Below are 16,927 nucleotides of genomic sequence, written 5' to 3' on the forward strand. Positions count from 1 at the left end.
CCTGTTAGTTATACTTTTGAGGACAACTGCTTGTGTGTAAAGCCATTTCAGAGATCAGTCTAATACACACAAAAATGTAAATGCCTGGTCTAATTAACTTCTATACTTTGAAAAGATAAACTACTATATCCAGACAGTCATTAGTGAAGTTTCCATATCTGTCATTTATTCATACACTACTAGATGCTAGTGGAGGGTACAAATGTGACTTGTAACCCAAAGAAATACCAGAAAACAAAAGTGTGTCTGTAAGTATTAGAGATAGTAGAATTAGCAAATTCATATTTAAAAACAAGTCTTATGAAGATGCTTAACAGTGTAAAGGAACTCAGAACATTAATAAGGACAATAATGCAAAATATTGAACATTAACTAAGGGAAATATGCACCAGACAGAAGATCTGCCATTAAGTTTTACTTAGGAGGCAGGGGCAATGACATAGTGAAGAGTCAGCCTGAGTGAATACCCAGCATCCATGTGAGAAAGCTGAGCACAGGTGCCTGTGTCTGTAACCCTGGCATTTGGAAGTGGAGACAGGCAGATCCCAAGAGCACTCTGTCCTGCCTATGTAGCTGAAGCAGGCAGTTTCTGGTTCAGTAAGAGACCTGATTTCAGAAACTGAACAATCTACACATATCCCATTAAAATATCAAATGCTTTGAGTGACTCCTAATCCAGTGAATGGTGTTCATACGCTCTGTGGGGAACAGAGAGAAGGCAGCCATCTGTCACCTTGCAGAAAGAACTCAGAAAAAACTAAGACACCATGTTCATACAATTATATTCTCTACAATTGTGAAGAAATAGACTCAGCTTTTAAGTTACCTAGACCTTGTTTTTTGTTACACAGCCTTTGCTGTGCTTGTGCCTTGTATTCCGTGGTTTTCCTAGTGTTCCCCCAGTTGTAAACTGGTAGCTTCCAATGCTTAGGGTGAAGTAAAACAATCAGGATGTACAGAGAGAGAGAGAGAGAGAGAGAGAGAGAGAGAGAGAGAGAGAGAGAGACCTGATTTCAATTCAGTAAGGTGGAGAGTAATGGAGGAATGCAAGTAGCTGATGTCTTCCCTGGCTTGTGCATGTGGGTGTGCAGGTGTGTGTACCTGAATACTCATCTTCATGTAATATATACACATCGATATTTATGTGTGCATAAAATACATATGCTCAGTAAGTATGCACATACATATATAATATATAATATGAATTTCATAATTAGCTGTTGAAGAAAATAGTGAATTATAAGACAGTAATAGAAACAGTGTGAAGTACGAACAGCAAAATGTACTGGCTTCAGACCGTGGGGAAAGAAATAGGGAGCCCAACAGAGGAAAAGTGTAAAGGAAGAATGATGTGTGTGTGATAGACCACTCCGGATAGATTACAGAATGGAAAAAGGGCAATTGTAAGAATAGCCCAATGTCAGCTAAATTATTAACAGCAGGTATAACTTAAGGGCACCCATATCATAATCACCGAAACAGCTCAAAGTCAGGACAATTTTAAAAACCTGAAAAGTGGGGAAATAACCACGTCCTATATAAGGAAAAATTCTCAAAATACTTAGAAATTAACCACAGCATGTATGTAAGTTTCAAATGACAACTTTTGAGAAGCATTCCCTCCTTCCTTTCTCTCTGCTATATTGACACCTGGCATCAAATTCTTGACAGCAAATACCATTACTCATAGAGCCTTTTACTGGCCCAGTCATTTTTAAAGAAAGTAAAAAGTCCTTGAGGCCATGAACAGTTCTGTTGTGTTGTTCTTATTTAAGCATCTGTGTTTCTATAGAACTGTGTAATAGAAAATTCTTTCTCTTGTTTCATTTTCTCATCATGGGTTTGTTTTCCTAGTTTTAACATTCAATCTTTTTGTATTTATTTAATATAAAAATACTGGGATTATGTGTTATTTTAAAATTATAGACTAGCAGCAACTCATATAGGCAGATAAAAGAAAGATTTACACATTCTGAACAATCAACTTAAAGGAGTACTTGAAACCTGCCCATACATTTGTAAGTAGACTTGAGTCCTACAGAAATTATCAATCAGTGGGAAAATTATACTTCCTTGGTGTATTTCTTCTTCACCACCACCATCATCATCATCATCATCATCATCATCATCACCACCACCACCACCACCACCATCATCTTATCTTTTATTTTAGCCTTCCAGTCTTTTGTCTTCACTCCATGGTGTTCTTGCCTGTTTTGGTTTGGCCGTCCTGTGCAGCCCACCTTGCTTTGGTTTGGTTTCAGTTACACTTAATACTGCATTTAAGTTTTGTCTGCCTGTTAAAGCTTTTAGCTATTTGAAACTTCCTTTCCTGGAACTCTGATGTTACAACACAGTTTAAATTGTCTTCTAGATCATATATATTGTCTTTACTTTTTGCAGTTATTTTAAAGTATGTCATTTTGTTTCATCCTCATACCCTATGGGTAGATGAGCTAGGCAGAGTTATTATCCTTTATTTTATAGATGCTAAAGTAACAGCAAGCAAGTGACGGTATTTCCCCCAAGCATACTGCTAATCCAAATTTTCATTGCAAAATGTATTTCCCTTATACTGAGGTACCACTCATGCCTTATGCTGAACACGTGGTAGGTATTTGTGAGAAGCAGATCTGGTGGGCTGTAAGGCACTTGGCAATTAGAATGTCCACATGAGATTTGCCCTTGGGCTGTAAGCTATTAGGATGCCACCTGAAATTTGCCTTTGCTTATTCACTGACACATTCCTTACAGTACCTTGGTATCATAGAAACAGACATTAAAGGAAATGGGATGGACAGGAAATGCTGCAGGCCTCCCTTGGGGAATCATCTCTGGGTAAGGGTGCTTCAGGAGGGAGCTTGAGAATGTGAGGCCAGTGTCCACTGTGCGTTCCTTCAGCTGTGGCAAGCCCAGAAGATGGCTCTGTTGGAAGTTCCAGAAGATCCTTGAAGGCCTTGGCAGGGCATGTGTGAATTTAGCAATGATCTGGTAAACACAGTGGACAACATCAAAGTCCCCTTGCTGGTGAAAATCAGCACAGAGGTTTGAGATGCAGTATCAGGAGCACAGCAGTTCGATCTTGGGGGCCACCTCGAAGGTTCTAGTGTTTGTATTATTCAGACTACAAGGGTGACAGCTTAGGGCGGGTTCATTAACTTACCGGAACCTGCCTTAGACTTGGCTTATATCAGACCTGCTTTGTTCGTAGCTTGCAAGCATTTCATTATTCCAAGTCACACAATATGGCTTTACTTATGTTTCTAACAGTATTGCTTGTTAGTTTGTTTTCTGTTCAAATCCTTTAACTATGGATATATTTCTTTTTAGAAAGCCATGCTTTTTATCAAAGTCAAGTATGTAATTAGCTATTTAATAAATTGTGAAATGTTTTTGTCACTAATATTATAGCTCAAATTCTTCAATGGAACAGCATATTGTTTGACCAAGAAGATCTTAAATTTAGAGTGCTGAATTTTTAAGCACTTATTCACCAGTCAAATGTCATTAACTGCATATTGTATACCAGATATTAGTGTCCTGATATTGTCATTATTGACTGTGTTTCCTTGTCAGTTATATTTTGTCTCTTCTTATTTGTACAGGAGAGATTAAACAGATTCTAGAAAATGAACTTCAGATACCTGTGCCTAAAATGCTGTTAAAAGGCTGGAAGACTGGAGATGTGGAAGACAGTGTGAGTTTCTTAATTGACTAAAAAAAAAACAATTATGTTATATAATTAACTAAGTGAATCCTAAAAGTTGTTTTTAGCTTTGTGTGCTTGCTTGCTTGTTTTATGAGACAGGGTATCATGTAGCACAGGCTGATCTTAAACTCTTTATGGAGCTGAGGATGGCCTTGAACCCCTGATCCTTCTGTTTTTATCCCCCACCCCAACCAGATGCTGGGGTTTTAGTCAAGCATCACCATGTGCATCCTGAAAAGTTAATTTTAGATAGTTTACGTATGTCAGAAGTAAATTTTGGTAGTAGTAATCTAGTTTAATTCCCAAATAATGTTTTTCAAGTTAAGTAATTTCATATAAACCAGTAGTTTAGGTATGCAAATAGCAACACTGTGTGGCATGTTTTTCCTATTTCTGAGTAATTTTTTTAGAAGGTTGGTACCTTTTTGAGAGCATTTACCTTTTTCTCAAACCTCTTAGGGTATCAGTGAGTGCCCTGGAATAATAATTTACTGACCAATTACTTACTGGCCTGAAAGAAGTCACACACACTGTGTATTTATGCCAAGTATTGCATATGGAACAAAGATAATAGGAAACTTTTAAAACTTGGAAAATTTAAATGGTAAGATTATTTCTTCATTTCCTTGGTTAGTGGCAGGTGCATGGAATGAATTAGTATCTTGAGAGTTTACAGAAGGTGCCATAGTTTTTAAGTAATAGTGGCTATTGTTATGGACCCCTTAAACCCAGCCTCATGTATAAAATATTTCACTTTTCATTCTTAACAGAGAGTAGGAATGGAAAGAAAGGAGTTAGTGCTAAAGTTTTGTATGTTTAAGGTAGAAATAATTATGAATCTTCTTACACTGTTACTAAGTCTACATTTCTACCCCAGGCATAAATAAGATCTTTTGGTTCATTATTTTGTGAATGGTTTGTGGTTAAGTTCTGCTTATAAATCATATATATGTGCGTGCACTCGTGTACGTGCATGTGTGTGCGCACGGGCACATGTGTGCGTGTACTTGTGTGTGTGTCTATATATGTGCTATTAAATCCTATATACATATATCAATTATCAAATTGATATACTGAGTTGGTCCTATGTTTAATTGAGACATTTACTAGAATTCCAAATTCTAGGCAAGAACTTTAAAGTTTTGATACAGTTAATGATGTGCTACATTAGGAATTAACAAGCCTCTTTTGTACAGTGAGATAACAAATACATAGGCTTTATCCAGCTTCTGTTACAACTATTCTACTCTAGTCTCAAAGAGTGAGAACACCCCTGTCAGTATATGAAAAGGAAGCATAACATTTCCTTCAGTGTAACTTTACTTATGGACACAGAATTTATAAAATTTCATATCATGCAATATTCTTTTGATCCTTCCCCACTCATTTAAAAATGTAAAAGCTACTTTAACTCACATGCTATGCAAAACCATCATGGTTTGTCTCATGTTTTTAGTTTCTTACTTCTTGGTGTTGTGTAGTCCACAGGTTGAAATCCAGGCCATCCACATTCTAAGGAAGCTTTTTCTTAAGTGATCTTCACTCCTAGCCCTTGTCTGTTCTGATGATGTACATGGTTTAAAAAGGTACAAATGCTCATAGGGTATCAAGTCTCTTCTTGGTAGCCTGCTATCCTTCCTCTGAGTGCCACCAGGCCTCCCTATCAAGGGGACGTGGTCAAATATGGGGCACCAGAGTTCGTGTGAAAGTCAGTCCCCACTCTCTGCTCAACTGTGGAGAATGTTCTGTTCATTGGGTAGATCTGGGTTGGGGTTCGATGTTTACTGCACGTATAGTCTTTGGCTGGTGCCATAGTTTTAGCAGGCCCCCTGGGCCTAGATCCGCCCGTCATAATGTTCTTCTTGTATGTTTCTAGGACCCTCTGGATCCTTTTATTTCCTCATTCTTCCATGCTTCTCTCACCTAAAGTCCCAATAGGATGCCCTCCCCTCTGTCCCACTTTCCTGATAAGTGAAGCCTTTCATGGGACATGCCCCTTGGGCTAGTGTCCAGATATAAGTGAGTATGTACCATTTGACTCTTTCTACTTCTGCGTTAACTCACTCATTAAGATCATTTCTAGTTCAATCCATTTGTCCACAAATTTTGGAAATTCCTTGTTTTTAGAAGCTGAGTAGTATTCCATAGTGTAAATGTACCACAGTTTCTTTATTCAATCTTCTACTGAGGGACACTTAGGCTGTTTCCATGTTCTGGCTATTATGAATAAGGCCACTATGAACATGGTAGAGCCTATGTCCCTGTTGTGTGCTGGAGCTTCTTCTGGGTATATTCCAAGGAGTGGAATAGCTGGGTCTTGAGGAAGCCCTATTCCCAGTTTTCTGAGATAGTGCCAGATAGATTTCCAAAGTGGCTGTACTAGTTTCCATTCCCACCAGCAATGAAGGAGTGTTCCTCTTTCTCCACATCCTCACCAGCATGTGGTGTCGCTTGATTTTTTGATCTTCGCCATTCTGAGGGGTACAAGATGGAATCTCAGAGTAATTTTGATTTGCATTTCTCTGATGACTAAAGATGTTGAGCATTTCTTTAAGTGTTTCTCAGCCATTCGATATTCCTCTGTTGAGAATTCTCTGTTTAGTTCTGAGCCCCATTTCTTAATTGGGTTATTTGGTTTGGTGATGTATAATTTCTTGAGTTCTTTATGTAGCTTGGATTATTAGACCTTTGTCAGATATAGGGTTGGTGAAGATCTTTTCCCAGTCTGTAGGCTGTCGCTTTGTTCTGTTGACCCCTCTGTCACAGTCATAAGGGAGAGGAATAGGGGAAAGCGGGAGGGAGGAATAGGCGGATACAAGGGATGCGATGACTATTGAGATGGAATATGAATGACTTTAAAAAAGAAAGAAAGAAAAAGAAAGAAAAAAAATAAGCACACCCATCTCATTAGCTTGCAGATTGTTTTCATCTTTAATAAATGGCAAAATTATATATAGAAAATAGTTATTTGAAAATAAACCTCTTGATTTGTTATCAGTTAAAAAAAAAAGGTACGAATGAGTAATTCAACAGCCTTGAAAGATAAAGAGCAAGAAAGAAACAATTTACACAGCTTCTTTTTAGCTGAGAAACCTGTGGTAATCAAATAATATTATGTTCATTTTCAGTAATTTTGCAAGAGAAAGGTGATTATTTTGAAAATGTTCTGAAAGTATTGTAGTAGTTGAGCAGTCTTTGGCTATACACAGTATTTCTGTATTTTTCCATGTGGGATTTCTTTTATCCCTATGCCGTTAACTGTTGATTGCCCCCAGGTTTACATGTCCATGCCGTACTTCACTGACTTCACACATGCAAGTCAGCAGTCAGCGCCTGTATTTGCATAGCCCCTCCCCCTCCCTCTTTTCCCTTGTCTTCCTGGCTCTCCCTGCTTCTTGGTTGTTTGATACAAGATCTCATATAGTCTAGGCTGGTCCCAGACTCATTAAATAGCTAAATAAAACTTCAGATCTTTCTGTCTTCACTTCTGTTCCATACTCTGGAGAATGATCTCCAATAGCCTTATTTTCACTTTTGTATGAGCATTAGAGTTTATAGCAAGCCAAAATAAAAGAATAAATAACAAACGAGAGATAAATAGCAAGATTGGGTACTTAAAACATCCAAAGGAAATTGACTTGGGTGATCCCTTTTAAGGCAGCCAGCTGAAGTTCTCCATCCAGAGTGTCTCCTCAGGTGAGACTCCCAAATAAAAGGACAAATAGCAACTGTTAGAGATAATAGCATCAACTTGGTTGCTTGTAACATCCGGCAAAAATTGACCCAGGAAATTGAGGCAGTTATTTGGAGCTAACTCATAGTTGAGCGTTTTCTACATGGCTGAGCTTCCCGTAGCTGAACGTTGTACTTTTTTATTGTGGGCATTTTTATGCCATGGATAAATAATAGTAACATCTGCTGGAAATGTTTTACCTGCCAGCTGTTTTTAGGGACAACGTGTTTACTCTTGGCTTGTTTTGCTATTATCTTCTCTCCCTAACACAGTGTGGTCGGTTGGTGGGGGAGTTGTTCTATTCCCAGACCTGGGAAGAGATTTTGAGACATTTCTGCTTGTGTTTGAAGTGGTGGGAACAGCCCTGTTTCCCAAGCCATCTTCTCAGATGAGCTCAAACAACATAATATACATAATATATATAATATACCCCTTCCTAGGTGTTAGACTTATGGATGTGCAGTTACCATAGCAAACTCTGTGCTCACATATTTCCCTGACGTCTCAGACAGACATGTTTTAAAGAGAACTCTTGATTCTCTCCTATGTTATTTTTTATCTGTTTTCCTCACTATGGCAGCCTTGTGTAGCCAGTAGTAAATGAAAAATTATGGCCACAAGTCTTCATTTATCTCACAACACCTCACAAAAATCACAAAGGATACTTTGGTAAGCCCTATTTATTATATTTCTAAAATACTTTTAAATGTTTTTTAATTTTTAAAGATTTATTTATTTATTTATTTATCATTCATAGAGTATTTGCCTGCATGTGTGCCTGCCTGTTAGAAGAGGGCACCAAACCTCACCCTAGATAGTTGTGAGCCTCCTTGTGGTTGCTGGGAACTCAACTTCGGACCTTTGGAACAGCAGCTAGTGCTCTTAACCTCTGAGCCCTCTAAAATATTTCTTAACCAAAGCTTCTCTTCATTATTTTTTATTGCAACCACCTAATCTAGACTGTTAATATCTCTACTTGGACTAATGTCACCAGTGTTTTCTTAGCTTCTTTTAATGGCTACTTCTAGTTTGTTTTCTGCTTAACAGACAGAATGATCTTTTAAAAACATAAGTTGAAGTATATTGCCCTTTTGTTGAAATACAGTTTTACCCCTTTCTAAACCTTACAGTACCTCTTGAGCCTTTCTTACCCTCATCAATGCCATGGTTCATTTAAAAATCTCTCTACTAGGATCAAGAATTTTACACAACCCCTGATAGATACTGTTCAATTCTCTGTAATCATTATTACCTCCAAATCTTTACATAAGGCTCACCCCCCCCCCCCCCCGCTGCCCCCAAAGGCTCTTTTCTGTCGTTTGAGTTTTAGCTTTTTGCTACCTCTACAACAGACATGTCTCATTTGATTCTTATCCCATGATTCTCTACCATAATATTTTAAGAAGACAGGCCATATCTGTTTTTATCACCAGTGTATATAGAATTCTTGGTATGATGGTATCAAATAATGGTTGATAGATGAATAATTGGCCTAAAGAAAGGGTCCATTTTATTTAAAAGGGTCCATTTTATTTAATCATGCCATATATGCTTTGATGGGTAAAATTTAATGGAGAATCATTGGGTGATAGACTGACAAAAACTGATAATGACTTGATCGAGTGCTAAGAGTATTTCTCTGTAGTCCACAAAGTACTGAAAGAAAAAGGTAAAGATAAATTTCGTGTGTGTGTGTTTGTGTGTGTGTATACATATATGTATATATTTACATATATACACACATATGTATGCACTCTGTTTGCGTGCTAACATTATCGAGAGAACACATCAATTTCAAAAGTGTGCTATATATTTGACATAGAATTTCAGACTTTGGTGTGTCGTGGGAGGTTGTAATCTTATAGGTAATTGTGTATTGCTGTGTTTGTTTTTCAAACCATACACCATAAACCATTAATAGGTTGTGAAGTTAATTGAATGGGTAATAGACAACATGAAAATAAAGGAGGAGAAGTGAAAGAAGTGGAATACAACAAAAATGTCATTCTAATGTAAATAATTAGGGTATTTATTTTTATTTAAGACTGCACTTAGTAAGATGGGCCCTCTCATGGAGCAGTTAAAAGTTCTTCCTGTGGCCTGCTTGGGTAAGATCACCTTTCTCCAGGTGTCTTTTTTTCCATCTGCAGAATTAAGGAATCCTAACTGAAGGGTTCCTTAGCACTCCTTGCTTCTTTAACACTTACAGCCTTGCCATTCTTTGTTTTGACTCTGCCAGGATTGACTTTGCTACCCTTACCCACTTAAGCCAGTCACTGTAGGGAGTCGGAGATTTCTAAATCACTCCTCTCCTGAATCTTCATACACTGTACATCCTATACCTGTCTTGTTTTTCCTTGCTCTACAGTGCCATAAGCCTTTTTGCTATGTGCTGTGGAACTAATCCATCATTAGCAAAATGTATTAATCTCTTCCATGTACATTTCCTGTACTGTCTTTTTTTTCTGAGTGAAAGCCATCTTCCTCAAGAAGTTGGTTTCTTTGTAGTCTTCTTAGTATTTTTATTTTGTCAGTCCTCATATAATTAGAGTATATATCAAAATATGTCTTCATTTTTAGCTTTAGATAATTATCTGTCTTTCCTATCAGAATTTCTTAAGCTTTAAATTTATGTCGAAAGGTTTTATCTCCTTTTTATAACTTACTGAGGTTACCTCCCCTTATTTCCTTATGATTGCTAACTTCTGGTTTACAATTACTCTTTGTCATAATTCTTATTAATTTAATTCTAAATTCTAGCAAGACTTAGACAATAAAAAACAAGATTTATTTTATTTTTTGCTTATGTCTTATACTTGTGGGTGTAGCTGCCTCCAGAGGCTAGAACAGGGTGTTGGATGCCAGGAGCTGGAGCTACAGATGCTTGTAAGCTGCTCAGCCAAAGCAATGGGAACCAAACTCAGGGTCTTTGCAAGAGCAGCAAGAACATTTAACTGCTGAGCAGTCTCCAGCACATCTTTTACATTTCAGTATCTTGTAATTTATTCTTCACCTTGACCACTTAGTTACTTGGACCTTTCTCCTACTAAAATCCCTCACTACACTTTGCTTCACTCATCTCTTCATGATCTTAATATTCTACTAACAATGGCCGAAGCTTTCATCTTAATTTCAAGTTTCTTTTGCTATTTTGTTTATTTTTGCTGAACAGTTTTCACCTTTTAATTAATTTCTCTTAATTCTAGCTCCAACCGTCCTCCCAACTCATGCCTTCAATCCATTATTTCTGTCATCTTTAAAGTTGTTTTTATTTATTTAAACGTTTGTACTGGCTGTTTTCATCTGAAGTGCTTTTTGTCTGTGTATTTCTGTTTGTTGCCTTGCTACCTCAAATCTTTGCTCAGGGAGCACAGACTCTGATGATTCAAGTTAAATTACAAAGCTCTCCTAACTTGTAGTCTTCACCCCCATTCCTTGACTTATCTTCAGTTAAACAGCCACATCAACAGCAAAACTATTGCCTTCTAATTTTCAATTTTACTTTAATCCTACTAAAACATAAGCACCGCCATGTCCCGCTCCCCTCCCCCAAATCAGGACTATACTAGGTTATACTAGCCACTCTTGTCACTAGGGTGGTCTTGGTATGGGGGGGGCGGGGTGTAATGCAGTGAAATTCTGTAAGTAAACCGCATGCCCTGAGTGCATGATGCGAAAATGAATTTCCTCATATGTATAACTGTCAGAAAGCATGTTAGCAAGTGCTTACCATTAGATTGGGAGTCTAATATGTATGAGTTTTGTGACAGTGAATAAATAAGTGTGTATGGGTGCTGAGATTTAACAACAACAACAACAACAACAACAACAACAACAAAAGATCTCTAGAGTCAGAATAAACTGATTCTTACTCCATATCCAAGTCACATAAACTCTTAGGCTGCAGCTCGTCATCATTAAGGATCCTTGCTTTGAGATACTTTGTATGATATTTTTCTAGGTCTAAAAAAATTATTGAAAGCCTACATTACTAATTTTTTGCTATACTATGAATATAATTCAGTGGAGAAATCAATGACTCTTAATTGTGCTCTTATCTGTATGCATCTCTTATGAGCTAAAAGTTGTTACCGTCCTGTAATGCTCAGTTTTGTATTAATTTGCAATAAAAGTAGCAGAAACAAAACGGTTGAGTTTAGTTGCTCTTCTGTTATATTTAGGAAATTATCAAAAGCTGAAAGACCAGTCTAAAAGTCGCAAACATTCAAGAATTATAAAAATTAATAATGTATAAAGTCAACATTTATTTTTGTTTTCTCTCCTTTTTTCCCCTATTCCAGACGGTCTTAAAATCACTACACTTGCCAAAAAACAACAGTCTTTATGTTCTTACACCAGACTTGCCACCACCTTCATCATCTAGTCATGCTGGGTAAGGTCTTTACTTTTCCTGGAAATCTGAAAGGAAAAATTTGATGACAATTTCTATAAGTTGTATGTAACTATAACAAGTGAAGTTTTTATGTAAGCTTTAACTTACTAGCAACTGTTAAGTGTATCAGTTTTCACAATATTTGGATTAGATTACTCATTAATTTTTGTAGAAGCCTCTTTCAAAGAAAATGTTGGAAAATGCCTGTATGTTAAAAGTAATCAAAAGAGAAAAAAGCTGTTGTTCAGTGCTACCTACTGTACTCAGGATTCTGAGTTCCCTGCCGGTTCCCTGAGGGCTGAGGGGAGCCAAAAAGGCCTTTTTTTCATTGAAGGCGAAGGATTAGAGGGAAGAGAAAGAATAAATGTAACCCCAGTTTTTTTGTTGCCAAAGAAAAAATGAAACTTTGAGGAAAATAGAGAGTAAGTTCTACAATGTAAAACTAGAAAAATACCTACTTAGGCTCTCATAGAATTTTTTCTTAGTCTAGAGAGACTTGTTACTTTTAATTGTTGTGGAATTCAATACATGTGTCTAGTGATCCAGTGTAGAGTTGTATGTTAATTTAGTACTATCAAATGAAGCAAATGACCTGCATATACTGATTGTACTAGTAACAAAACAGTGTTTTGTTTTGTTTTCCTGAGTCTCAAAACTAATTTTAAGCTGACTTTGGAGTTTCATGGAGTTTGTGTCCAACTGCTGATTTTGCAGTTACTAGAATGCCATGCTGGGCCCACAGGAATGGTCATCTTTAATGCCTTGTAGCTGACCTCTGACTGCTGATTGTTTATTCCCTAGGCCTGCAGGAACTGCAGTACTGTTGACAAGCAGTGCTTATTGGAGAGTGAAAAGTGGTTTTTAGTTAACTTGATTTTTACCACGTTTGAATGATATAGGAACAGTAAGAAAAGCTCAAAGAAAGATAAATGATGTGTTATGAGAGAATATATGTAGAGACTCATGGAATTAACAAGGTTGTATGAATACACATTTGAGACCTCCCATAAAGTCAGCTCATTTTTATAGATGTTTATTCATTTTATAAAATGTTTGAATTTTCTCTCAGAGACAGTATATTCTAAGCTATTTACTAAAACAGATATAAATTAACATGCTTTTAAAGTTGTACTGACAAAGCAATTTTCTTTTAAATTTTAGTCAGAATTGTAAAAAAGATTCCCCCACCATGTCTTATCTTCCTATCTTGAGTTTACTGCCACTAGGGGGTGCCTGCTAGTTGAGTCTTTGTATTGACAATTGCTTTCTGGTACCAAAAATTACAGCAACATAAGTTATAATGTGAACATCTGTAATTGAGTTCAGGATTATTTTAATGTAAAATTTGATTTTTAAAAAACAAAATTTCAAACTGAGAATTTGAGAGTGAAGTCTTTAGTCATAATCTTTGTGACAGTTGAAAAGCATTTTAAATCCTTTAAGAATAGAGTTCAGTAGTAAATTCAAAGAGTGAAGCATTATCCCTGTGGCACAACTAGAAATGAGATCATAATTAATTTTTTTCTTTCTTTCTTTTCGTAATTCATAATAAACTTAGAAAAGGGGAAATACTGTTTATATGTTTTATATTATTATAGCAATGGTTCAGTTCATCAATGACTTTTATTAATTACTAGATAAAAGACAAGTTCTGTTCTCATGAGCTTATTACCTATTCATGTAAGATATTGGGCCTTTAAATTTTTCCTTTTCTTTCCAGATAACTTTCTTAATTATATATTATTGCGTGCCCTAATCCTAATACTGTTTCATCCAATCTCCTTTGTGGTGTCTCTTCCCCTCATTTGCTCTAAATATTGATATCCTCAAGAATTCTTTTCTCAGACGTCTCTCTTACTGTACCTTCTCCAGGAATCTGTTTCAACTTTTCAATCTTAAAAAGATGTTTAGATAACTAGAAATTTCTATTTATAAACTTGCATGCCCCAGTTTTCTGTCATATATAATTCAGAGTTAGGTTTTTAGAACCGACTTATCACTTTCCCGGGGAAACTATATAACTGTCCACATAAGATAGTCTCAAGTGAAAACAGTATGAAATGCTGACATAGAGACCAACATGATTATTGTTGAAATGTCATTTGGTTGGGAATTTATTGATTTTGTTACGGTAGATTTTGGTAGAGGAGCAGAACTGAGAATTGGATTTTAGTATAATGAAAACAAGTTACATTCACTGAAACTTGATTGTAAAGGGAAGTAAGTTTAAAAGACAAGAATTATTTGAAATAGGAGGAGAACAAGACAGCAAATAGGAACAAGCTGAACAAGTAAACCAAACAAAGCCTGGTGCCCAGAAGAGTTATGGGACTGTTAGCTTGCCCGAGCGTCTGTGACAGAGTACTGTAAATTGGGTGGCTTAACAACACAGTTTTAGTTCTCTGCATCTGTAGTCCAAGACAGCAGTCCACACTGGTGGATGAAGACATTTCCAGAGCTTGTAGATTGTCAACTCGTACAGTATCCTTCCTTGCTTGGCAGGGAGAGAAAAAGTGAGTGAAATGATTTTGTCCTTTCATCTTATTAGAACACTAGTCCCATTGGATTAAGGCTTCAACCTCATGACCTGAATTATCTTCTTAAGACCGTATTTCAGATACCATGAAATTGGAGTTTAGGGCTTCAACATATGAATTTTAAGGGTAATTACAAGGGTCAATTCTGAGTAGGGAGACAGGATTGGAGTCCAGGATTAAGTATTGAAATCAAGTTAGCTAGCAGTTGAAGGCAGTAGAAAAGGTAGACAATTGGTGAATACTTCTGAGTTCTGGAGTTTAAAAGTTATAGTAGTAATGACAAAGTCCAAGTTATGAAAAAATGCTAAAATAGGAAAAAATCTATATTACTCAAAGGAGAATAAGGAAATCAAGAAAGTGTAAAATATTTGATGAGTGATGGTGATATAATAATTGTCATTCATGAAGGCTGGCTTTCTGCCAAGCCCTTTGCATACAGTATTTTTCTTAAATCCTTACAGTAAATCACGAATACGTATTTTTACCCACATTTTACAATGAGGAAGTTGAGTGAAAGGTGAGGTGTGGAGAGTGCTATGGTATGTTTAGGTATCTTCTTTGAAGAAGGTAGACATTCTGATTATCTTTAGTCCATATTTAAAAACATAAGCCTAGGGATCAATATCACAACTAACAGTGGTAAACACTAAAAGTAACCTAAATTCATCTAGAAAAAAACTTAGTAGATGTATCAATAGATAAGACTTAAAAAATTAAAAAGAAGTATAGGAAAAAAGCAGGAAAAGAGAACAGCATGCAGTGGCAGAACAACTCAAGTATATTAACAATGTCTTTCAGTAGGGTAGTACTAGATTCCCTCAGCCTTGTATGATACTTATGCCTGCAGTCTCCTTAGTCCCGGGTCTTAGAAGCAGAGCTTGTTGCAAAGTAACTCATTAGAGGTCAGCGAGGGTGACATAGTGAGACTTTATAATGGCAAAACAGCAACAACAAACCAAAAAACCCAAGACAGAAATTCTAAACTTGGATTTTCAAAAATTCCTTCACGATATAATAGAGAAAACAGAGGAGGAGGAGGAGGAAATAAAAACTTAAATACTCTAGGCTAATATTACCTAAAAGAATGTAGTGTAATAATGTTAATAATACTTGATCTTCATTTTAAGGCAAATAGCACCAATTTTCCAAGAATATACAATTGTGGACTTGTATGTTCAAATCAGAAGTATTTAACAAAATTATAAAGAAAAATAGAACAGTCATAAAAGTATATCAGATTTATTTACTTATTTTGTAAGCTGTAGAAGATTTGAGCAACTCAAACACACATGAAATACTTTAAAAAAAAAAAGACTAAAATGCCAAATTCAGAGAATCACGTTCATAGTTGACCACATTCCTAGATTTTGCTCTCACAAATGATATTTATTTCCCAAAATATTTTAAGAACCTAATGTTACAGTCAGAACAATTTGATACGATTCTGAAAATAACTTGTCATTTTCTAGTAATAAATTGACATAGTATTTGAGTACATCGTTGTGATTTCTCATGAACTTAAGTTAATTCTTATTAGCAGTATCATACTTTCTAAAGTAGGATTTAAAAGTATTAGATTGGTAAATGTTTTTAATAAGAAGTTCTTTAAAAGTAGCTCATTTTAAGAAGATGGCATTTTGGATGAAAAAGAAACCTTTCCCCAATTAAAGCATCAGTGACGGTCACAGCACATCTAATTGGAGTGATGTACCAGATCCATTTATACCGTTTACTGCCTATTGATAGGTTGGTGACTACTGAGACTTGCTTGTTAGCAGCACACTTTGAAGAAGAGCTGCAGGTATTCTCTATGATGGGAACTTATTTAATGGACATCCAGAAGCTTGCTCACTGATTCACAAAGCAAGAAAGTCAATAAATTGTAAATAAGCATTTTTCTATATAATTTCCCTTAACAGATGGAATTATGTTTATACAGTTTTACTGTTTTGTACTCGGTGTAGATCACAATGTATCAGTAGCACCACTAATTACCATGTTTTTGATTAATCTTACATACTTCGGTTAAGGCATTTTGTTGAATCCAATATATCACTGTATTGATAAACTGTAATTATTGGCATAAGGCCACCTTGAAATTTGAAATTATCTTGAAAAATGTTATTAGGAATTATGTAAAATGAAATCTTTGTTTATCTAGATGTATTTAATTGCCAGCAAAGAAAGCAATTAAAAGTAGCTGCAGACTAAGAGGCCAACCTTTGTTAAACATGGTTTTAAGATTGTTACAGAACTTGTGGTGATGATAACATGGTGTCTTGGAGCATGTTAACAACTGTAGCAGAGTGTTAATTAAGAATGATGTAATCTTCAGTTCAGAATTATTAGTATCATATTAGTTTAGCTGGACAGAAGCAAAACCTAGTTTTGGTTACGATAACAGCTCAAGTCATATTTATAGTGGAAAGATTAACATTTTATTTTTATGCTGTTCCCAAGACAATTTTAAAATCCTCAATGAAATACAATCATATGTAAACATCAAGGCCTTAGCTCATTTACATACGTGCCAGATTTTCAAACTGATTGCTATT

The 16,927-nt window shown here is 36.0% G+C and overlaps 1 protein-coding gene across 1 annotated transcript in view; it reads left to right on the forward strand.

Annotated features, from left to right (window-relative positions):
* Positions 1–16,927, forward strand: part of FAF1 (Fas associated factor 1) — a 303,539-nt gene that overhangs the window by 69,623 nt on the left and 216,989 nt on the right. The window contains exons 5-6 of the mRNA XM_084787058.1: positions 3,606–3,697; positions 11,744–11,835. Coding sequence (XP_084643184.1) covers positions 3,606–3,697; positions 11,744–11,835 — 184 coding nt within the window. The remainder of the gene's footprint in view (positions 1–3,605; positions 3,698–11,743; positions 11,836–16,927) is intronic.

This window comes from Acomys minous (genome assembly GCF_964271855.1).
Source record: "Acomys minous genome assembly, chromosome: 6".
Classification (NCBI taxonomy): domain Eukaryota; kingdom Metazoa; phylum Chordata; class Mammalia; order Rodentia; family Muridae; genus Acomys; species Acomys minous.